Source organism: Centruroides sculpturatus, unplaced genomic scaffold (genome assembly GCF_000671375.1).
Source record: "Centruroides sculpturatus isolate CEXI.00-Female unplaced genomic scaffold, Cexi_2.0 scaffold1005, whole genome shotgun sequence".
Classification (NCBI taxonomy): Eukaryota; Metazoa; Arthropoda; class Arachnida; order Scorpiones; family Buthidae; genus Centruroides; species Centruroides sculpturatus.
Genome location: NW_019385238.1, coordinates 268,645 through 293,118, shown reverse-complemented (window position 1 = coordinate 293,118; position 24,474 = coordinate 268,645). Strand labels below are relative to the sequence as shown.

The window sequence follows — 24,474 nt, the reverse complement described above, 5'->3', positions numbered from 1 at the left end:
GGCATGAAGCTATTCAAATACAGTCGAACCCCCTATAACACTGTTGATAATTCCGTTTTATATGAATTCCATGTTGTACGAGTCACTTAAATTTTACAAATACGTGAGCCATTCACAGCCTGGCACACGTATTTGTAAAATTTAAGTGACTCGTACAACATGGAATTCATATAAAACGGAATTATCAACAGTGTTATAGGGGGTTCGACTGTATTTGAATAGCTTCATGCCATTTGACCAGATTCACTATTCAGGTAGCCAGGAAACAACAAATTTGTCTGACCAGATGCAATGAACAAACAAACATCTGAGATAGGACTTTGATCCTTCAAATGAGCAGTCTGATAAATTTACTACTTCGACTTATTTGTATCTAAGTGTATATTTTTCTTAAATGTAAACTTAGTGGAATTGTAATTTGATGGTCAAATGTAGAACAAAGTGTATATTTTTCAATTTACGAGAATTCTTGAATATACAAGTACAGTATCAGATGTCTACAAGAAATGATGCTGCAGAGTAGGAGTGATTACAGTACGTTGGAATGCAGAAAATTTGCCAAATCGACAGTCTTCCTTACAGCTGCAGTGTTCGTATTGCTCCTGTAGGCATTATTAATTTCTACGTCATCTAAAATATATTTGAAATGCCAATTTTACAAATTAAATATCTGGATACTTGAACATTAAGAAAGAAAAACAAACAGTAAATAAATGTCACCAGAAAAAAACTACATTATTTTTATGAGGTATTATATACTAAACTATAAGAGAGTTAGAAAGCCACTTAACTACTAAAATAGCATAGATGTAATTCTGAACTTTCTGGGGTTCCTAAGTCTGAAAAACTTTACAATTTTTATGTATTTCTATATGAGGATTCTGAGGATTTCTAAAGCATGTCCTAATGATTTTTAAATTTGATAATCTTAAATTCTTAGTATCAGAATTCCTAAATTTGAAGATCCTAACGATGCAAAGAAGTAGTAAAGACAAGGGCTTCTTAAGCCCTCTTCCTGAACACACAGAAATAAAATTTATATTGACAAATATGGCTTTAAGGACCATCTACAATATAATCATCTCACACGTGTTAAAATATACTTCTGGACCCACCACTGATCCAGAGGATTCTTTGGCTTTGAAGATGGCAACAGTCGAAGAACAATGATCCTAATGATTCTGAAGAGTCCTAAATCTGAAGATCCTAACGATTTTCGAGATTCCTAATTGATGAGCTGAAGGATTCAATGAATTGCTAAGTCTAAAGATGCCCACAACTCTGAGTCAATTACAATGTTTAAGTATAGACTTAGAATACTAGAACTTAATTTAGAAGTTCGAATTACACCCTTTCGGACTGTTTATTTAATGATAAACTCCGATCTAAATCGATGCTGCTAAACAAAGGGATTAAAATAGAACAATGTCTCACCGTTAATGAAAGTTCTTCTATTCGTGTTAACCTTCGCCGCATCGGCTCCAATGCTCCTAGCTTCCTATATGGGAGTTGTATTTTACCATAGAACCTGAGGAAGGTAAAATAAATTAATTAAAATCTTAAGTCATACCCGTAGTGTATTTTGCCACCATAAATTCGAAACGTATTGTATGTCATCTGTCAAAATTAATGCATTTCTATTGGGTAATCCGAAAACTTTTGCGGGTATCGATAAGGGAAACATTGAATGATCTTTAAATGAATAAAGTCGATGAAAAGGTAGAAAAAGTTAAACTTGGCACGAACAAAGAATGAATCTAGAACACACTTTCTTCAAACTTTTAAAAAAAGTGCCTTGTTATGTAGTCAAATGCCAAGAAAATCTGTACTGTCTGCACTCGTTAAACAATCCCCACAGTCATTGTAGACTATGTTAAACATTGTATAAATACTGAATAAATCTAGATATTTGAATCACTTTGAATTAATTCATTCTTTACTTATAATATGATAATCTTAAGAGCGTTGTAAGGCCACTTAATCACCATGTTAAAGGCAAAAATAGTTACAAAGTGGGTGCATTCGTATGGTGTAGGCAATTGTAGAGATCGTGTAACACAGGCTATTTACTTTGGCACTACTTGGAATATACGCACGACATACACGTATCTTAATAAAACATAATTAATCATTTAAAATTTAGTTTCCTGGTGATAAAATATATACAATGGAGTGGAGTTGTCTAAGAATAGATCACACGCTGCACGTTATCTTCTAGCAGAATAGAGCTAAGATTAACTTTAGAAAGAATAGTTCATAGACAAAGGGTGGAAGGAAAGTAGCGTGTGTTTCTGACCCCGATACAGTGTGGAAGAATGATATTATAATCTTAAATTTTTTTCTATAATTATTACCGAAATCTTTAACTTTTCTTAATGTAAATTCTTTTGACAGATACTAAAAAATGTGCGGAGTGTGACCAAGTACTCGAAGAATTAGAGAAAATTAACGAAGAAGCTGAAAGTTTCGGAATCAAACTTGTTAAAAATAGTGAAAGAGTCACAGCAAAAAAATATGGTGGATCCACACTGCCAGCTCTTGTTTATTTTAGAAATCAGGAACCAACCGTATATGACGGTAAGTAAATTTTTAAATTATTTGTATCATATTTCAAAAGAAAAAAGTGACAATTCGTATTTTGAATATTCCAAAAAAGAAAAAAAATGGGAGTTTTTTGGGGGGTGAAATTTATGTAACTTTATGAATGACCTTGGTGTTGCAGACTATAAAATGCTCGTTACACTTTGGAAAATTTACCCTAACTTTTTTTCTTGGAGGATTTCCAGCTGCTGTCTCGAAAATTGTGACGAGACTTTAATTTTTCCGAGGACGTGTTCCCGTCTAGTCAGCACTCATTCTGCTAACTCCCTTTTATTTCTCTTGATTGACACACATCAACACGTGTTTTAAGAAATATGACGTGACAAAATAAAAGCAATCTTTATGATCTCGTCCCTTTTTTTCATAGACTGTCACTTAAATCAACTTTCGTTTCTTTCTGTGTAGTAGAAATGGGCATATTTAATCATTGGTGTTGTAAGCACTCGAGGATCCATAAGTGGAATCGTGTGCATACAGTTATTTATTTGTATATTTACTAATAAATAACTGTATGCACACGATTCCACTTATGGATCCTCGAGTGCTTACAGCACCAATGATTAAATATGCCCATTTCTACTACACATAAGTGGAATCGTGTGCATACAAGTCGACCCCCCTATAACACTGTTGATTTTTCCGTTTTATATGAATTCCATGCACGAGTCACTAGATTTTACAGATACGTGTGCCGGGCTGTGAACGGCTCACGTATTTGTAAAATTCAAGTGACTCGTACAACATGGAATTCATATAAAACGAAAAAATCAACAGTGTTATAGGGGGTCGACTGTACTTATAAGCCCTCGAAGAAAATTAATTATTCCATAAATGTAGTAGTTATGTGTAATGTGCATAAATTTATAGTCTAATTTAGAATTACGTAATGTGCAAACGTAATATTTAAATTTATTTTTTTCTCCTCGAGGAGATTTACTGGACGAAGGGAATGTGTTGGCCTGGTTGACGAACATAGATTCCTTAGAACTACCTGACGCCATAGAAGAAGTGAATGCAAAAATTCTTAAGAACATAATTGATGAATCTGACTATGTAGCAGTGCTTTTCAGTGAGTATTTTCTTGTATATATATATATAATATTTTATGTAATACTTAAAAACACACAATCATATATGTGACGTTTTGTGTATAAGATACTGTAAAAATTGTAGTGTATGATCTACACATAAGCACGTACAGAACTTGAATAGGATCAAATTTAGTTACACCACATCGCTATACGTGGGAGATCCTGTAAAATGTTCTGTTTTTCTTATCAAATTTAATGTAGAAGGGGTGAAATTCTTCATTCAGCCTTCGTTATAAAACAGTAAAAGGTAATTTCGGATGGCTTAAATATGCCAAATAGTTTATAAATAGCCGTATAAATGAGTTATAAAATTAGAATTGAAACTGGCACCCGAAACTGAGGTCGTTCAACTGTTTCTTACTTACCCACTTTTTTTGTATCTACTGTAAACAAGACACCATAACTTCCATCAACATGTCTGTTGCAGCATCTATGAGGAATTAATACTAGAAAACAAAGATTTTATGTATAATCGAGCGCTTCGAAGCTTGCAATACCGAAGGAAAAAAGTCAGAATTACAACATCTGCAGATACTTAACTGTTAACAGCGTACTGCTGATTTCCCTTCGGAGGAAAGCTTAAAATGTGTCAATTCTTGTGCCAAGTTCTCGTGTCTCATTTGTCATTTCGTGTATTAGAATATTTCTAAGTGTTCTTTTTTTTTAATTTGCATATTTATCAAATCACTTGTCACGTAGAAGAAAGTAAACATTCAAGAGAAATGACAGATTTTGATTTATAGTTACAATAAATTCTTAGGTTTAGTTAAATGAGTGAACGTTTCTCAAGCTTCTGTATGGCTTTATGGGGTAAATTTGATTTAAATTTTAGTTTAAATGTATATTGTTTGTATTAGAATTATGGAAATATGAATAATTTTGCATATAGTATCATGTCTTCAAGCTATACGTTCGCACTTATAGCAATACATCGCTCTAACTTATGCTCATCTTAGTTGTTATTAAGGGCAAGTAATAAAGTTATTTTAATCCACAGTTCAGCCCATAAAATTTAAACTGGAAGAATACCAAATTACTTAAATTCAAGATCAGTTTTGTTGTAGTTTGTGTAGAGCTGCAGCAAATGCAATGTAAAGAATTTCAGTTAAGTTTACTCAAAATCCATTCCAAGATCTTAAGAATTCTAACTGATCTAATTTGCACCCATTGGTATAATAATATAAAATTATAGTACTGAGTACTAGCGAATGGGATTTGTAACAATTTCTTGCAAAATCAGCAGAATATAAAAAAGAAATTGTTTTGTAGTCTGCATGGGAAGGATCTTCTTGGCAACAAATCCCTGTTTTTTTCTACCTGCCAAGAAAGTTTTGCAAACATGACAGATTTAAAATGCAATTTTAAGAAAGAACGACCGTGAAGTGTCAATTATTAGCTCTAAACTGTCACACGAAACAAACGAAGATTGTTTTTTTTTTTGTTTTTTTTTTATATTGCAATATTTCGTGTGTCTGTCTGTCACACTATACACAAATGTAGAAATTTCACATATATATTCTCTATCAAGTTTGATACTAAAAGCTTGCCCTTAAATAGAAAAAAATTGCCTTTTTTTCTTGATGAAACTTATACTTTTATTCCCATACTTAAGTTATGGCAACGCAACACTTGGGCGATGCCTTCCCTTATTTAGGGGAAGGCATCCCCTGCCTAGGGGTTGCCTTCCGGGAGATCTTTCTAAGGGAAACTGACCCCTATTTAGGCGTTACAGACGTGGAGAAAACTCGAAAAACTCCACGTGGCCAGCCCGTCCGATACAGGGTCGTACCCACGACCGAACTCCTAGTGTTCAGGGTACGAAGACCGCTCGGCCACTGTGGGCCTCCGTGATATGTGGCTTGTAATTTAATTTTTTAAAATAACTTTCCTCATTATAATGATAAATGTCTTAATGCCGTTTGCAAGGATCCAACTTTTGATACTGTAAATTGTAAATACAGCCATAAATCAGTATATTGCATAGCCTCGTGTATCGTTGTAAACCACTTGAAAATTTGCATAAAGAAGCTCTGTATCGAGAAATAGAAACTGAATAAAGGGTTATACATCTGTACAGTTTCTGTATTTATATGCGTTTATTTGCGTAATAATCCCCTCAAATTGCAATAAAGAATTAATTGTACATATTGTAGTTATCCTAATTACTTAAAACTATATATTAATTTAAAAATATAATTATTATTTCAGTTAGAGATAATTGTAAAGAGTGTGAAATGGTCCTTCACGAACTGGAAGACATAGACGACGAGGCGGATTCGAACGGAATCGGTTTCGTTAAAATCAACGACAAGAGTTTAGCATCAGAACTCGGAATTAAGAAAATACCCGCATTAATGTATTATCAGAATAAAGTCCCAACGTTATATACGGGTAAGTAAACGATCTTTTCCTTTATAAACCATAAGAATTTTTAAGTAATAGAAGCTTCAATTTATGCTTCAGGCGATTTAGAAAATGAAAGGAAAATCCTCCGATGGCTCATCAGATTAAAGAAAGGTTTAGAAGATACCGTTATAGAAGAAGTTAATGGAGATTCGCTCAACGATTTAATCCAAAAGGAACCATTTTTGGCAGTTTTAGTTTGTAAGTAATTCCTTTTTTTTCTATATCACTAATACAGAATAAACTGTATCGGAATTGCAAGATCAAGATCCAAAGAGAGAATCTTCATCTTGCAATACGATATTCTAGTTTCTAGAATTTGAAATTCCTAAGAAGTATCAAAAATGGAGGTATATAAGTTAAATTCTCGTGAAATATTTCAATTAGAATGAAATTTTATAGCTAGGAAACTAATACGTTACCTGCCATTGTTGTTAAAGGATTATAGCTATTTGTGTATTGAAATTTCTATACCTTTAGGTACTTCTTATTGCTATTACTACAACAGTAATAAATCAGAAGTAGAATTTCACTATTTTCGAACAGTTTTAAGCCATTAAAATCGAAATAAAATCACACGTTTATTCATTTAAGCATCATGGAAGAGTAACCATTATCCTTGACACATTGAATTACTTAAAAATTAATTAATACGTCCTGCATAACTTCTAGCCAGGTTAATATGTTTGCTTATCTTTATAAATATATACTACAGCTGTAGAAAATTCTCTAGGATGAGACCTTGATAGTGAATGTTGAAGGTAACAAAAAATCAATTTGGGAAAACTGCCAACACTTGAAACGCTTCCTTTCGAGAGAACAGGAAGCTGTGTTAAATTTTAAAAAATTAATTTCTTATTGTAGAAAGGTCAATCCAACTGTTCTACCTGAACGGAGACGAGCCCTAATGTATATTGATTTATCTAAAAGAATCCTTTTATCTTTCTGTTAACCGTTCCATGAATGGAAGCAGAAGTCTCGTATAGCAATAATGGAAGCATAAAATCTGTGGTTTTATTGCTTCCAATTACAAGAACAAGCAGAAGTTATTTGTATATTCACTTTAAAACAACTAAGAAGTGAAATCATTTTGGGGTATTTTGCTAGATTCCTTCACCCTCAAAGTAAAGAAATCAAAATTTTGGCCAACCTTCTTCAATTATTGATTAAAAAAGAAAGAAAATTGCTTGTTCCACTCGAAAAACGACGATGTTAAGATAACTATACTCATATTGACCCACTCCCAGTCAGAAATCATTTGGTCTAACTCTAACCTTGCTCTTACAAGATAACAATTTGGAAAGGATCCAGAAACAATCCAGTAAACACGTGGCAGTATCGGTAGTGTTAATAAATCTCTCAATTTACATCATAATTTTGAAGAAAAATGCATGCTTTTGAGTTAAATTAAATATTCATTATATAAAACACTATAATAAACTTTATTTTTCCACATATTTGGAGTGAATTATGTGAATTTTATGACAGATATGCTTAATTAGCATGTCTTATATTAAACCATTACACGTGAAGAAGTAAGTATTGCTTGTTCATGTGCAATGGTTTGAAGTAAGGCATGTGCAAAGTTTGATAAAACTTTTAGTATTTAATTGCATTAAATTAATTAAAATTTCATTTAAAAATTAATCTGTATTGCAGACGATCGGACGAGCGATAAAAGCAAAGCAATATTACAAGAACTGGAGAAAATCGATGACGAATCAGACATTCCAATTGTTAAGATTAACGACGAGAAACTGGTTGATAAATATGGCTTGGATTCGCTACCAGCACTTATATACTTCGAGAAACAAATTCCAAACTTTTATCAAGGTAATTACTTCGTTGTGTTTTCTAACAGTCATTGCTCTGTTTGCTCACACTCGTTATGGCACACTAAAAAAAAAGATGATTTTGTGTTGCACATTACAATTGTAAAGAGGAGAAATTAATTAATAAACATAACTTCGATAGTAATTTATACCAAGATGAGTAAACACGCAAAACAAACAGCACTGTTATAACGTACTAACGCTCTTCGTCGTATTGCTTCTGTGCTTTACAAGTATATAAAGGCTATAAATTTAATATAATAATACCTTATCGAGAAGCACAATAAGCATCTAGCATTGTGTTTTTATGCAGATTTCAGAACAATATATACCTATAAAAGAAATGATTCTTTTACGACATGATTGGTACTCTCAAAACACCATTTATTGTTTGAATAATAAACAGAACAGAGCATATTCTTCATCAAAACTAATGTTAAACAATTTTAATTATAAACAGACGTATTTCACGGTACGAATTACTAATTTCAGGTGATTTACTGGAAGAGAACGAAGTCCTTAATTGGTTGACGCAACAAAAAGAATCTGACGAAATCGAAGACGTCACCGACAAAGTATTAGAGCAGATGATTGAAACTTCCGAATGTGTTGCCGTTTTATTTTGTACGTTCATATGACATTGATAAGCTCCGTAAGCATTCAAATAATCATAATAGATATTTATAGAACTTGAATTTATTATTTTACATAGGAAAATAGACAATTTCTGATAACTTAGAAAAGACATATTGTAATTAATTGTGTATATTAAATGAATGCTTAATATTTTCAGACGATGGTAAGGCTGAAAGTAAGAAAGTCCTTCAGGAACTGGAAGCCATTGACGACGAAGCGGACCATAATGGCATTCCATTTGTTAAAATTGACGACGACAAAATTGCTGCTAGATACGGTATTTCTAAAGTACCGGCTTTGGTCTATTTCGAGAAGAAATTTCCAAATATATACCAAGGTAAGTGTAAAGTAATACTCGATAAAAACTTTGTGATGTTCTCTGTATTACATCATAAAAGTTGCGTGGAATTCGTGAATATGCACTAAGCACTTTATCAAGAAATATAAGTACTGTACTCCTTATAATGCCAATAATACAAAAGTTTGCTTGGAATTTTCATTTGTAAAATATTTTTGACAGTAAGAGCCAGGGAAGTCAAGGTCATTTCTCTGAGATCCTAGTCTTTCCTATATGTTCTTGATCCTTCTGAGATTGTCGTCTTTCCTACATGTTCTTGATCCTTCTGAGATCTCTCTTCTTTCCTACATTTCTTGATCCTTCTGAGATCTCTCGTCTTCCGTGTGCCCAAGATCTTTCTGGGGTTTTCACTCTTCCTGCTCTCTAGCCTATATCTCAATGGGCATTTATCCTTTTAGGAAATTGATACAGTATACTGGGTTCTGAGCCGAACAAACAATTAATAAATAATGAATGTATATTGGCTGCTATCCACTCGAATTGAAATTTTATTTTCGGTTCTGTATCTACCGATCGCCACACTTTTAAAGTATGGCGATCGGTAAAAATTGACCATCCAGATTTATATATTTTTGGACTCAGGGTCCTTTCAAACATCAAGAAATGCAAAAAGATTGGGGATTTTTCTGTATGAATGGATGTTAGTGTGCGTATTTTTGTGTGTGGTGCGTGGGTACGACTTTTTTTTATCCATTTTGAAGCATAATAATTGTCAAACATTTCTGAATTTTTCCAAGGAGAATTGTGTATTATGGGTATTGATGCTATTAAATTTTGGTGTTTAATAATCGAGGGGATGGGGACGTAGACGGGTCGCTTGTCGTAATTTTGAATGGAGTCGGACTTAATAAAGATTTAGTCCTTATTAGCATTGACAAATTATACGAAACTCATCTCCATTCTCAAAATTAAGCATTTTGCCATTTTATAATAATTAATAATATAAACATTTCATAAGTTAAAGTTTATTGCGGGAAAGTAATGCAACTCGTTACGGGGTATTCTACAATTAGAATTGCTTTTCAGATCAAATTTTCTTGAATCACTTACTAACGGAACACGCTGTAACATTGAGTTAATTCAAATTTCTGAATAAATTCAACTAGTCGAGCCAAAATCTAAGTAGTATTGGCTTTGGCTCAACTAGCGGAATGCCAGTATAAAGCTAGTTTGTAAATGCTTGTGCTTCAATTCTATCACCTGACATTCCATTTTTGCATTGTAGAAGATTTCGCTAATTAATTTAAATAATATTTTCTGATTTTTTCAAATTTCTAGACCATATAGGGTGCATAGCAAAGTTCAGAGTGCTCTTCAACTTTGTAATTTAATTTTTTCCCGTGTGGTGCGTTATTTTTGCGTGATAACTTTCGAGTTTAGCCTTTAGGGGTGATGCAAGAGGACTCATCAGTTTACTACAACTATGTCTCATGTTCACAACTGTATCTACCTAAGTTTACTTGGGTATATAAGGGCTTTACTGTACATCCTGTACATGCTTCCATTAAAATATAAACTAATCTAGCCAAAAATACAGGTGTTAAGTGATATATCAAACTGCCATTTCTTTCGATCTTAATAGGAGACCTGACTGTCGAAGAAGACGTGTTAAAATGGTTGGTAGATCAGAAGTCATCCGATGAAATCGAAGACGTATCTGATAAAATTCTTAATGACATGATTAAAACTTCGAAATTCCTCGTCGTACTCTTTTGTAAGTAGCTTTATCTCAAGATAAATTTCAAAAAATGTTCAGAAATTTCCTACAAAAATTAAATTTTCAGATGATAAAGACAATAAGAAATGCTTAGACGTCATTAAAGAGTTGGAAAATATTGACGACGAAGCGGATAAGAAGGGTCTACCTTTCGTCAGAATCGATGATGATAAAGTAGCCAAACAATTTGGAATTTTAGACGAACTTCCCGCTTTAGTTTATTTTGAGAAACAAATTCCAAGTATTTACCAAGGTAAGGTTTAGTTTTGCTAAGGTTTATGATCGTTTTTCAACAAAGAAAAGCTTTACTGAATCATACTCTCAGCAAAAATAGTATCTAACATTGATAAGTTCTATCTCTGTTAAAAATTAAGATGGGCCAAGACACCTACTTTGCTTAATACGTTATCATATAACCGAAGGACGAGGTATACAAATTTTACTGGCGTATCACACCAGCATTTTGTATCATTCCTCAATCATCAATGATTTTTACACCATGGAAGAGCATTGCTGACCTACTTGTTCTCTGACTATGAAGATATCTCAAGTGTAGTGTACCAAACCGTGCCAGAGAGTGTGGAGGAACTCGAGTCATCTACTAAGTGTGAAATCTTTGCTATTCCGAGGAATAATCTTTGTGCATCATCTCTCGAAATAGCAAAAATATTACACGCAATAGATAACACCAGGTCTTCCCAAGTGTTCGGGTTGATTTGTTAGCGAGGTTGAGGTCAAAGTTTTCATCTGTAAAACGTGAACGTCGAACGTCGAGTGCCGCTTACAAGATAGTGGCGCTCGACGTTCGACGTTCACGTTTTAGAGATGAAAACTTCGGCCGCAATCTCGCTATTATTGTGTATGCACGAAATATCATCATGAAGTCCTGAGGACTCGGATATAGATAATATGTAAGCCAGAAATCCTCTTCCATAATATTTTCCATTACATAAAAGTCTTTGAAGTTGAGGGGGAAACTTCAAATGATATCCTGAGTAAAACTTGTATCTTATCTTATAGTTACAATAAAACATTAAACATGGCGATCCATGCAAGTATCTTTGTTGAAAAATTCTTCAGAACAATAAAATAAAAAACATTAATTTTCTAATAATAATATTGTTAGGTGATTTAACTGACGAAGAGGAAGTTTTAAAATGGTTAGTGGAACAGATGACTTCTGACGAAATCGAAGAAGTGACGAATGAAATGCTAGATATTCTTATAGAAAATAATGAATATCTCGCAGTTCTTTTCTGTAAGTAGCATCGTTACACGAGAATGACACAATTAAAAAAGAATTTTGTCACTTTGTTTCCATGCCAAACTGTCAAGTGGGCATACTAAATTATGATTGATTAATCTCGTGTAGATATTATTATATGATGATACATCCTTAAAGTATACGCATATAATATCTTGTAATTCACTTAGTCTATCAAGTATTAATAGGGATTCTGAGTAGTAATTATAATATTCAATAATAGGTTACAACCACAAGGTGGGTGAAAAGTAACCAGGCATCGAGAAATCACTGTGATTTCTATATTTCTAAAGCAAATATGATGAAGAAACTTTGGCATGTACGGTAGCATATTAAATAGAAATATGGATGCAAACCGTAGAAGAAATCAACCGAGGCACCGGCACCGGCCATCTACACGTTTTTCGCAGATCGCGATATGGATGAACGTCCACTTTTCTGCGTGTTCTTAACCGAATCTGCGGTCATTCGCTTCAAATCATAATTTTTGATTGTTATCGGATGAATTGTGGCATTCCATCCCTTCACCATACACCACCATTCCTACATAATAACCACTCATTTCCACGCCTCATAACGTGCAGCAATATGCGCTCGCTCCCGAACAGACAAATGGTTGGCCATGTTTTTAGACACTACTCGTTCACTGCCCACACCAATGATGTGAGAATTATAAACTTCCGTTAATGATATACATGTATAAACAAATTTTATTACGATTGCTATATAATTATAAAAATTATATCGATTTTTCAATGCCTAGTTACTTTCCGTCCAGCCTGTAGAATTCATTACTTTTAGCAATGTTAATGATTAAAATTGTAATACTGTAATTAGGAATACACTCGTGGCGACTAATGTTACTACCAGTCCGTTTAGCATTGTTGAATATACTGTATTTCCATTTATATTAATTAAGGATTTGAATTCTGCTGCCGACATTGCTAAATGAATTGTAATTTCCTAGTGACCGATGTTACAACCGGCAATTTGACACGGATCAAACCTATCAAATTCTGCTTTAATTGTGCCATCCTTTAGATCATATTTGAATTTTGGTTTATTTACTTAAAATTATTTATTTATTAAAATAATTAGACGATAGCTCCTCTAGCGAAAACATGAGGATAGTAAAAGAATTGGAGAATATCGACGATGATGCTGACAAAAATAATATTGCATTTGTGAAGACCGATGACAAGGAAGCAGCCAGGAGATTTGGCTTGGACCCGTTACCGGGTTTAGTATTTTTTGAAAACAAACTGCCAAATTTATACGAAGGTAAGAGAAGAATTACGTAATAATGCAAGAGTTCTAAATTATTATTCTAAAATAGAAAACTTTCACTGAAATCCCCAAGTTTCCAACGACTGATCTGGATTTCAATAGCTTCTTGCACTGTGCCTCATACTCCTACTGATAACAATGGAGTCATGCCAGTCATCTATCTAACTCTACTTTCCCTCTGTTATATATAACAGCCAAGAAAGTTAAATTTAATTAATTAAATATGGAATATTTGGCTTTAAATTATATTCAAAATTTAGCTTTAAAAATGGAATGAAGCAATATTTAAATGAATAACAATAAGATTGATTGGTACTTCCTTACGTTTACAATCAGTAATATTTTACTTCCTCAGACTTTACAAGCCTGTAAGCCTGTTTATATCATTTATAAGTGATGCATCAAGTGTATTCACGGGTGGATTTGGCTCTCGTGAATACACTTGCAACACTTATGTTGTGAAGTGTTATAATAATTTATACCGGTATAATTATCAACAAAGTTAAATAATAATAAGTCTTTTGAATTCAAACCATGGTTTGAGTGCCAAATTTTTAAATTTCCATCAATTTCAGGGGATCTATCCAGTGAGGAAGACGTGTTAAACTGGCTCTTGGATCAGCAAGCTTCCGAAGAGATTGCTGACGTAACAGAAGAAATGCTTCTTCACTTAATCGAAACTTCCCCGTATCTTGCAGTAGTTTTCTGTAAATAGAAATACATGTATTTAAGCTCGAAATTATTTTGTGTGTGTAACAATTGTTATAATTTCTTACAGACACTAAACAATCGGCAGAAAGCGAAGCGGTGTTGAAAGAATTAGAAAATATCGACGACGAAGCGGTAGAATACGAAATTCCCTTTGTTAAAATCGATGACGAAAGTTTAGCCCAGTCTTATGGCTTAAGTGACGAACTTCCTATAGTAGTGTATTTTGAAAACAAGTTACCAACTGTTTTCGAAGGTGATTCATTGTTTATACACACAACTAAACTCTAGTTTTTGTATTTTTATGGTGATATTTTATAATCACAGACAGAGATTTTTATGAATTTTCTTTAAATTAGAGCTAATTCGTTATTTTCAAGTAATAATTTCTTTTTTCCAGGTAATCTTAGAGACGAAGGAACTGTGTTAGACTGGTTGGTACAGCAGAAAGAAGCTGACAGCATCGAGGAAGTAACTGAAGAAATTTTAAAAGATTTAATTCTCAAAAAGGATTATGTTTTAGTTTTCTTTGGTAATTGTTTACTTATAATTAATTTTTGAATTTCTTTCTTAGCCCTCGTAGTTAATTGGAACCTGTCTAAAAAAGACAGACACTAACATAATTACATGTCCCAATTAATTGCTGAGACTGAAAACAGCTGAGGGAAATTTATTATCTAATTATTCTATAAGCTGGTATTCAATTCATTTTAACAAATTAGAGGGTAATTGATGACCCTGATTGAGATAGCTTCCATACATTGAAAGTTCAAATTCCCTTCTATCTTTAATGAGTTAGGATTTATTATAATGTTTTTACAAAACATTCTCTTACATTACTTCTTAATAATCACTAAAAATTAAACGTTAATTTCTCTTTTGTAGCTCCAGAAAATTGCAGGAATTGCGAGATGATTCTCGAAGAACTCGAGAAGATCGATGACGAAACGGATGAATACGGAATCTTGTTTGTAACCACAGATGACTTGAAACTGGCGAAGAAAACTACAGGACTGAATCGTTTCCCAGCATTAGTTCTATTTCGAAAAGAAGAACCAATCATTTTCAGAGGTAATTCATTCAGAATATTGTTTGGCACACGAGTACCCAAGAATGTGGTTACAAAATGGTAAAGTATAGTAAAAAACCCGAGATTTAAGTTCAAATTTCATTGTAATTCAGATAAAATGTTATTCCTAGTGTTAGCTGATTCCCACCTACAATAAGCAAAGCATTATTTTCTATCCCTTGCTAGTCAATTGTAATGCGGGTCTGATCAATAACGAGCAAGTTAACAAATCAACAATGGATAAAATTATGCACGATTTACTGCATACCAATGAACCGAACACTGCTCCAGAGAACTGATATTAACACGTGAAATCATAGGAAATCATTCCATAATTGCACGAAAAATTTCAAACGTAGCTCGTATAGACGACACATAATGAAACTGAACCACCAAATAAGTAACACAATGCAATATTTATTCTTTTAATACATATTTTAGGGGATTTAAAAGACGAAGATGCCATTCTGCAATGGGTAACAAGCGAAGACACTTTGAGAATTCCCGACCAGATCGACGACGTCAATTATAAGAGACTGGATAAGCTGCTTAACACTTCGGAATTTGTTGCAGTGTTATTCAGTAAGTATGATCTATTCCCGTTTAGTCATCAATTAACAGAACACTTAATCCTGAAAAATACAATCGATCATCAAATCCAGGATGTGGTTATTTTCAGTTAAACCCAAATGCCCGGAATGCGATTTGGCACTGAAGGAAATTGAGAATATCGACGAAATGGCCGATGAAATGGGGATCGATTTAGTCAAGTGTTCGGACCCTAAAGCAGCCAAGGAGTATCACATTCTAACATTCCCATCGCTGGTATTTTTTCGTGGAAAGTTTCTTCAGTTCTATGAAGGTACGTATCAGTTGCGATTCGTACTGTATCTGTCCCGTGTTTAACACACGTAAAAATTAAGGTGCCTAACACAATAGCGAAGACGTAAATTTACTTTTAGTAATAATATAGTTATCAGAAATGCCACAAATTACACAAACAAACGAGAATCTTGATTACAGATGAATTACAATCCCAACTCAGGTGATCTCCACGACGAAGAAAATGTCTTAATCTGGATACGTGAAAACAAAGAGAAAGAAGCCAATGAAATCGAATACGTCGATCGAAAAATGCTAGAGATGTTATTGGAAGAAACCGAGGGACTTGCAGTGTTCTTTTGTACGTATAAATCCTATCTTCTTTTACCATCTTCTAAAGCTGTGATTCCCAAAATGGGAGCTACCACCCCCTTCAGAAGGAAGACTTAAGGAAGCGCTGTAAGGTAACGGGTGGTAGGAAATACAGTCACTATAAGGAGGTGGTAGTCCGAAAAGTTTGGGAAACACAATTATAAAGAAAATCATTATACCCATTGAGGATTTCCTTAACTTAGACGATGATGATTGCGCCGATTGTGAGAAAATCCTGAACGAATTAGAAAACATTGACGATGAGACCGATGAGTACGGACTCCATTTTGTAAAAACGGATGACGTGGAATTTGCGAGAGACCTAGCCGTTACGGAGATTCCATCTTTGGTCTATTTTGAAAATAATTTTCCAAGTATTTATTCAGGTATGTTCTAGAAATTATAGTTATCAAATTTAATTAATTATATTTAAAATTATAACATTATAATTAAATTTTAGGGGATATACAACAAGAAGAGGAGGTATTGCAATGGCTGATATTACAAAAGACGGAAGATACTATAGAAAACATCAACAGAGAACTACTTTATAGAATGATAGTGGAACAAGAATACTTAGTTGTTTATTTCTGTACATAGTAATTTAATAGATTTTCTAAGAGTTTTATATCATCAAAACGGCGATTTTATAATCGTGTTTTACAATTTAGATATAGAAAACGATCCAGAAAGCCGAGAGATTCTCAAACACCTAGAACTTATCGACGACGATTGCAGCGAATATGAAGTACAACTAGTTAAAATGAATGATAATTTAATGGCGAAAAAATATGGTATACGTAATCCTCCCGGAATCTCGTACTTTCGAAGAGGAAAAAACATAAAGTATCCAGGTATATTAATTCTTGTGGCTAGTGAAGTGTTTTTGCGATGTTTAAATAATAAATTCAGTTCATTTCAACTGGCACTGTAAATCCTGAAAGTCCGTGGCATCTGTGCTGACCTTTCCCTTCTTCTCATTCTCCTGTGTGTCATGCTTCTTGTTTGCTTTTAGTTTCCTTACCAGTCTAGCAATATTGTTCTAATCCTTACTAGTATTATTGCAAAAAATATTCTCTTTGCTGGTTTCTTAGATATTTTGACCATTGTAATTGTCTGGCTTTATGTTTAACCTTCCCTTCCAGGTGATTTGTTTGACGAAGAAGAAATTTTGGAATGGATAACGAATCCAGAAAACATGGAACTCAGCGACGGAATCGAAAAACTGAACAGGAGAATGTTTGAGAGACTCATATACAGAACGGACTATTTGGCCGTCCTCTTTTGTACGTAAAAATCGTGCAAAAATAGAAATTATAATGAAAGAAAATAAATTTCAATTGTCTTATAAAATTCTTCAGATAGTAAAGACTGCAACAAGTGCGCCAAAGTTCTAGAAGAACTCGAAAAAATCGACGACGAAGCGGACGAAGCCGGTATCAAATTTGTGAAGATAGAAGACGTCAAAATGGCCAACAAATATGGAGTTTTCGCCATACCCGGAATTGTTATATTCAAAGGAGGTGATAAGGATTATACTATTTACGCTGGTAAGTGGCTTTCGTTACTTAAAATTACACGATATATCATCAATTGCTATATTATATTGTGCAAAAATAGAGCATACTATTACACGTTTTCTCGTTAGAATTGGTTAGAATCATTCAGGTGACTTCTAGAAAACAGTTTAGAAACTGCTAGATCCTTAATATCCTGGTAAAGAACTATCTTAGAATTCCAGTGATCTAAAGATCTAGTATCCTAGTGTTTGATGAGAATCAACACTATTATCGGCCAATGTTTTCGAAATTTTATTACACCATGTACGAGTATCTACGAAAATTATAAAACTTCCATCCATTTTAGGTGACATGAAACAGGGCGAAAGGATTTTGGAATGGCTTTTGATCCAGAAAAATCCAAGTAATGAATACATCGAAGATGTTCATGGAGAAGTCTTACAGAATTTAATCGATAATTCAGATTATTTAGCCGTTTATTTTTGTGAGTATTTTTATTTTCAAGTGTTTTACAATAGACGATATATTTAACAATAAATAAAAAGCATGCTATAACACTATTAATGTACTTTGTACTCTCAAAGCAGACCTATGGCTGAGTGGATAAAACCACAAAACACTGTTTGCACGCAGTTATCTGGGTTTTATTTCTGTGTTTAAAGCCTAAATAGGGGTCAGCTTCCAATAGAAAGTCCTCCCGAGAGGCATTCCCGTTCCTCATTGAAAAATCCCACACGGTCTTCATAGTCGTGTCTACCTTTAAGTAGACACGACATTGTGTTAACTGTTGCTGAATTGATTATGTATTTTCTGTTTTTTAGACACATCGGATTGCACAGAATGCAAAAGAACTTTAGAAGAATTAGAGAACATCGATGACGACACGGATCGACACGGAATTCTTTTCGTAAAGACTCAAGATACAGAAATTGCTGCGGAGTATGGAGTTAATGATTTCCCAGCGTTAATCTACTTTGAAAACCAAATTCCGAGTTATTACGAAGGTAATTAATGAAATTTTTCGAAATAAATCATGAAAATACACACATAAAACTTATTAAGGTGAAATTTCTTAATAAAACAGGAAGCTTACTAGCCGAGGAGGAACTTTTGCAATGGTTGATCCATCAGAAAACGGAAGATACGATCGAAACCGTCAACCGTAATTTATTAGATTACTTAATTCACGAGGAGCAGTACGTTGCTGTTTTATTTTGTAAGTATTCCACGTTTCTGTGTTAGTTATATATCGTGGTAAACACTAATAATCCATTTAAATCTAGATAAACCACATTGCAAAGCGTGCGAGGTCGTTCTTCAGGAATTAGAGAATATCGATGATGATACGGATCAGTTTGGAATTCACATTGTCAAAACTCAGGACAGTGGAGTGGCAAAACGTTACGGATTAAGAACATTCCCTTCTCTCATATATTTTAGAAATGGAAATGCACTCGTCTTTGATGGTAATGTATAAATACAACTTAATTGAATACTAGAAATATTTCTTTGGTAGGCCATTAGAGAAATATACACTGCCACTGAATATTAATAGGTGGTCGTGGGTTCGTGCCTCACAAGAACCTGGCCACATGGAAATTTTTGGTATTTCTTTACGTGTCGAACATCTAAATAGAAGCCAGTTTATCAAAAACATCCTATGGATTGGCATGTGTTGCGTTGACTTCTATTATTAGTAACCTTTTTGAACTTCCCTGTGTGACAGAAAAACTCCCTGTGGATGATTCCCTCCCTTTCCATCCTATAAATACTAAGAGGGCTTTTCTTCCATACTATCATGGGTTCGCATTATGGGTCAGGCATATAATGGGAATAGTCAGGTAGTGTGAGGTACCATGTGGGATCCACAGGAAGTTTTTATCATATAAAGTCCATAAATTCCTGGGGGATCGCTCGTCCGGATTCGATTTCAAATCCAATTGAGTGGCAATTCATGCTTCAATTCCCTTACCTATCTTGTGCTTCAGTATGATTTCTTATATCTCCTTTCATTAATACAGGGGATCTGAAAAATGAAGAGGCTGTCTTAGAATGGCTCATTGACGATGACAACAGAGAACTGGCAGACGAAATCGAAGCAATTAACGCAAGAATGTTGGACAGATTAATTGACGAATCACCATTTTTGGCCGTTATTTTCTGTAATATTTTTCAAGTCATTCGCTTTAAAAGGAATATTTCCTTATTGAAGTTTCTAAATAAATATCTTCTATTGTTTCACAGACGAGGATAATTGCGACGAGTGTTCAGAAATTCTTCAGGAACTAGAAGACATCGATGACGAAGCGGATTTATTCGGCATCGATTTTGTAAAAGTCAATGATCCTGCCGCTTCTGCAAAATGGAACATCCTTCATCATCCTTCTCTCATCTATTTTAGAAAGACAGAACCAGTTTTATATGAAGGTTTGTACTTTAGTTAAGAGTGAGATAAATTAAAGCAACATCTACTAGAAAGAACTGCACCAGTGGAAACCACCAGACACTAAAATTGGTCGTGGGTTGGCGCCTGGCCAGTGAGCTGGCTGTGTGGAGTTTCCTGGATTGTCTTCTCGTTATTAAATCTAAATATGGGCCTGGAAGTTTCTGGAAGAAGGTCTTCTAGAGAGGCATCTCCCTCGGAAGATGAAGGGTGTGAATAGGGTTTTTGGTAATACTTAACATTTAATGTTTATTTAATCTTCAGTATATGTAGCTTTCATACCAGAAAATCCCTGGCCGAATGGATAAAACCGTGAGCAATTGATACACATGGACACAACACTGTCGCAGGTTTACACCTGCCATGTGGAATTTTCTGTGTTTTTACGTGTATAACACCTTTCTGAAAGTCCTTCTGGGAGATCCCTCTTGATAGATTGCCAAAGTATTCCTTATTCTATCAATCCATTCGTGAAAATCCATGAAAGACTGGTTATTTACAAACATTTGCCATATTTTCGAGCTCTTATATATGAAAACAACTTGTTTTCATAGCTTAGAAACACGTCTTGCTTCGCTGATAAGAGCATATCTAGCATAAAAGAGCATACTCTAACATGCTCTTGTAAGCACGGAAAACAATAATTGTAATTACAGTTATATCACCCGTATACAACACTAATTGCATTCTATTACAGGAGATCTTTCAAATTCGGAGAGAGTTTTAAAATGGTTGACCAGCCAAGACATGATTGAGATGAAAGACGAAATCGAAGAAGTGAACAGGAGAATGCTAGATAAATTACTGGAAGATAATGACTTTGTCAGCGTTTTCTTCTGTGAGTATCACTTAGTATAACGTAATTCCTCGATACATACACGAAACAATGACTATAATTGATAATTCTGTACTCGACAGATGACGAAAACTGTCCAAAGTGTGATGGGGTGCTTCAGGGACTCGAGAGCATTGACGATGAAGTTAGCGAATTGGATATTATGTTCGTGAAAGTTAAAGATGCTCGATACGCACGAAGATACGGTATAAAACAGATTCCTGCACTTTCGTACTTCAGAAGGAAGTTTCCCTCCATATACAGAGGTAATTTCATAGAACTGAGTACAGGAATGAGTGTCTTGAAAGTAGCGCAAAGGGGACTGCTATGAATTCTACATACTTTTCAACATTTCCACTTAATGGGAATGCTGCAAATTACCTGTATTTAGTAGAACATTTCAGGACACTCATCCTCGCACTCCGAAGGTTCTTAGGAATGTAAATCACTACAGTTCTTGTTAATATCTGTCCACAGGTGATCTGATGAACGAGAAACAAGTATTGGAATGGTTGAGGAAACACCGTTATCGAAATCCAGAGCTGAATCTTTTCATGTACACCATAATTGCAATTTCGGTGGCCTTCATACTGTACACGCTATTCCTCATGTTCTGTTTCAAACCGGGAAAAGACAAGTAAAATGTTCAAAAATGGCGACGACAATTGCATATATACATACTGTTTTTTTCGAGAAGGGACCCTCATTTGAAATCTTTGCTGATCGTCTAGGATTCTTCCTGTTTTTTTTTTTTTTTTTTTTTTATGTAGCCGTGTCTGTGATAAAGTGTGTAGCATTCCCACTGTGTGTCTGTATGAAATTCGACAACCTTTCCTCCGATTTTTGGTTGTAGTAACTCGTTTAAAACGGTCCTTCCGTGTAAAATTTCTCACTTTGATTCAGTGCCGGTCTTTACAGGACTTGACATATCAAAAGATCAGCAAACAGATTTAAAATTCCATAATAAAATGAGGGTTTTATGAGAGTGTGAGGTTGGCACTGCATCGACTTTCGGTCCATTTGTTACGTTGCAGGGTCAATAAATTCCTCCGAAGTGCCTTTCACCATCGTAACTTACACATACAACGTTTGTGTCAATAGCGATATCTTCTCGTGGATGATATTTGTATATTTTTAATGTAGAAGAAAAAACATTTTTCTACAAGATACATTAATTTATTTATATCGAGACGACCTCTCTCCGACAAATACGCTTAGTGAAATTTCGCGTACGCTTGATAAAACAAGAAATTTTTCAGTAGAAAGTATCCTGACAATTGTGTAAAAGTTAAAAAAAAAATTATTGAAAGAAAAATGGCGATTTTTTCCTATATATTGTGTTCGGGAAAGTTAATCATTTCCGTAGGACTGTTAGTTGCAATGTGAACATTTTGTGCCTGTAATTACCAGTGTGGGAATTAATTTTTAGAAATAATTTCAAAAGAAACAGTAACACGAGACTGTCAATAATAGCCGAACAGTGTTTGTATAACATTTCATGAAAATAAAATAAAAAGGTATTTGTGTAAAGTCATATGTCTAATTTCTTACTTGTTAAAGTTACATTTCTTCAATTATAGTAAACAGTAGAGTTTCTATAGTCCAGTAATTTGACAATGGCTGTGTCGGATTCAGGGCTGTGGAGTCGCGTAAAAATCTTCCAACTCCGACTCCAACTCTTCCTTACCATCTGACTCCGACTCCAGCTAAACAGGGCTGTGGAGTCAGAGTCAGAGTCGTGGAGTTTTGGTGTTGGAGTCGGAGTCGGAGTCGGAGGGTAAGGAAAAGTCAAAGTCAGAGTTGGAGTCGGTAGATTTTTACGCAACTCTACAGCCCTGGCAGGGCTATCGGAGTCGGAGTCGTGGAGTTTTGGTGTTTTAGCCGGAGTCAGAGTCGGAGTCGGTAGATTTTTACGCGACTCCACAGCCCTGCAGCTAAATCACCTAAACTCCACGACTCCGACTCCGACTCTACAGCCCTGCCAGGGCTGTGGAGTCGCGTAAAAAATCTACTGACTCCAACTTCGACTCCGACTTTTCCTTACCACCAGACTCCGACTCCGACTCCAGTTAAAACACCAAAACTCCATGACTCCGACTCCGACTCCACAGCCTGGTCAGATTACACAAATTACTGCAGTTCCTACATTTAAATCCCTCAAGAAATGTGAATGCAACAAATCATATAGTATTCCCATTGCACCTCAAAAGTCCCATTTAAATCATTTAGGTTTTCATTAGTATTGCAATTTAAATTTTATTTGTAAACTGTTATTTAACAATGAAATCAGGCTCAACTGTAAGCTTATGCCAGTGGTTTTTAATAGGCAAAACTTAGGAAACTTTGGACAAAAGACACGAGTTATTAAGCTTCAAAGTGGGTGAAGAAAATCCTGCCCTCCCCACACACTAATATCCATACATACAGAAAAAAACCCAACTTTTTTTTGAATTTCAAGAAACTTTGAGACCAAACATATAAAAATCTTGAGGGTTTATTATTTGACTGGTTGCCACACTTTCCCTCTGTTATATAGAAAACAGCTGGGAAAGTAAAATTTTTGTACTTACTCCTATTAATACTTTCACATGAGGATGTTATATTAACTAAATTTGTTGTGAATGTTTATGTGTATAGAAGCCTATAACAGAATGGTTGTGTACTGGAATGTGTTGTGTAGGCTACTTAATGTAGATTCTAGACAACATCTACATACCTTGTTTACCACTTTTCTATGTCATTTTGTATCTTGTTTACAAGTTCCCTTAAGGCATTATACCTTTTTACTAGTGTCTTGCTATCAATTTTAATATAAAGCATCTTGGTTGCCAGTTTACTAGGTTATGTATCTTGTTTGCCTGTTTGTTAAAGCACTGTAATGATGTGTTTGCAAAATTCCTTAATTTTGTACATATAATACATTTGTATTTCTTTATTTATAATTAAATAATTACAATAATATAAAATACAATCACAAAATCTGCTTATAATTTACTTTTATGAGCTATAACATTGGTTAATATGAAACCAGCAAGTGGCGCAATGAGCTTCACCTATTATAATTGAGCCTATTGTAAGCAAAACTGTTATTATTGTCTATGAAATTATTAAGCAGACATTATAGACTTACATACATATTTTTGTATGCTAAAATTAAGAATCGTTAGAGTAATATTCTAATTTTAGCATACAAAAACATAATAATATGTAGTATATTAGTGAAGCTTATTGCGCCAACTAACATTTACATTTAAAAAAACTAAAAAAACATAAGTATTAAAATTTAATAGCATTTATCTCGTTATACAAACAAAATTTATTTTGTTAACTTAAAGAAAAAGTAACTATAAAACAGAAATTCACCTCATTCCAACGACAAGGAATTCCGTTAACCGTTTCTATATTTAGAAATGCCCACACACGTGATAACGTAAACAGAGAAATTCGTGTTTTAAAAGGTAAAAAAAAAATTAATAATTATTTTTACATAAAATTTAAAAATTAAACTTTATTTAA

The 24,474-nt window shown here is 34.1% G+C and overlaps 1 protein-coding gene and 1 long non-coding RNA gene across 2 annotated transcripts in view; one reads left to right on the top strand and one right to left on the bottom strand.

Annotated features, from left to right (window-relative positions):
- Positions 1 to 22,488, top strand: part of LOC111636565 — a 30,642-nt gene extending 8,154 nt beyond the window's left edge. Inside the window, exons 2-33 of the mRNA XM_023381844.1 lie at positions 2,395 to 2,577; positions 3,530 to 3,670; positions 5,901 to 6,083; positions 6,156 to 6,296; positions 7,755 to 7,928; positions 8,420 to 8,551; positions 8,721 to 8,900; positions 10,504 to 10,635; positions 10,706 to 10,891; positions 11,765 to 11,896; positions 13,001 to 13,183; positions 13,765 to 13,896; positions 13,968 to 14,153; positions 14,298 to 14,429; positions 14,783 to 14,968; positions 15,408 to 15,548; positions 15,646 to 15,828; positions 16,012 to 16,149; positions 16,364 to 16,546; positions 16,621 to 16,752; positions 16,832 to 17,014; positions 17,306 to 17,446; positions 17,522 to 17,710; positions 18,027 to 18,164; positions 18,502 to 18,684; positions 18,765 to 18,896; positions 18,964 to 19,146; positions 19,702 to 19,842; positions 19,925 to 20,107; positions 20,821 to 20,961; positions 21,042 to 21,224; positions 21,436 to 22,488. Of these exons, the coding sequence (XP_023237612.1) occupies positions 2,395 to 2,577; positions 3,530 to 3,670; positions 5,901 to 6,083; positions 6,156 to 6,296; positions 7,755 to 7,928; positions 8,420 to 8,551; positions 8,721 to 8,900; positions 10,504 to 10,635; positions 10,706 to 10,891; positions 11,765 to 11,896; positions 13,001 to 13,183; positions 13,765 to 13,896; positions 13,968 to 14,153; positions 14,298 to 14,429; positions 14,783 to 14,968; positions 15,408 to 15,548; positions 15,646 to 15,828; positions 16,012 to 16,149; positions 16,364 to 16,546; positions 16,621 to 16,752; positions 16,832 to 17,014; positions 17,306 to 17,446; positions 17,522 to 17,710; positions 18,027 to 18,164; positions 18,502 to 18,684; positions 18,765 to 18,896; positions 18,964 to 19,146; positions 19,702 to 19,842; positions 19,925 to 20,107; positions 20,821 to 20,961; positions 21,042 to 21,224; positions 21,436 to 21,599 (5,141 nt within the window). The 3' untranslated portion in view covers positions 21,600 to 22,488. The remainder of the gene's footprint in view (positions 1 to 2,394; positions 2,578 to 3,529; positions 3,671 to 5,900; positions 6,084 to 6,155; positions 6,297 to 7,754; positions 7,929 to 8,419; positions 8,552 to 8,720; positions 8,901 to 10,503; positions 10,636 to 10,705; positions 10,892 to 11,764; positions 11,897 to 13,000; positions 13,184 to 13,764; positions 13,897 to 13,967; positions 14,154 to 14,297; positions 14,430 to 14,782; positions 14,969 to 15,407; positions 15,549 to 15,645; positions 15,829 to 16,011; positions 16,150 to 16,363; positions 16,547 to 16,620; positions 16,753 to 16,831; positions 17,015 to 17,305; positions 17,447 to 17,521; positions 17,711 to 18,026; positions 18,165 to 18,501; positions 18,685 to 18,764; positions 18,897 to 18,963; positions 19,147 to 19,701; positions 19,843 to 19,924; positions 20,108 to 20,820; positions 20,962 to 21,041; positions 21,225 to 21,435) is intronic.
- The window catches only part of LOC111636568, a 29,658-nt gene extending 5,256 nt beyond the window's left edge, over positions 1 to 24,402 (bottom strand). The window contains exons 1-3 of the long non-coding RNA XR_002758552.1: positions 24,322 to 24,402; positions 13,723 to 13,894; positions 1,435 to 1,528 (exon numbers count right to left, since the gene is read on the bottom strand). This is a non-coding gene — a long non-coding RNA (uncharacterized LOC111636568). The remainder of the gene's footprint in view (positions 1 to 1,434; positions 1,529 to 13,722; positions 13,895 to 24,321) is intronic.
- Between the last annotated feature and the right edge of the window lie 72 nt (positions 24,403 to 24,474).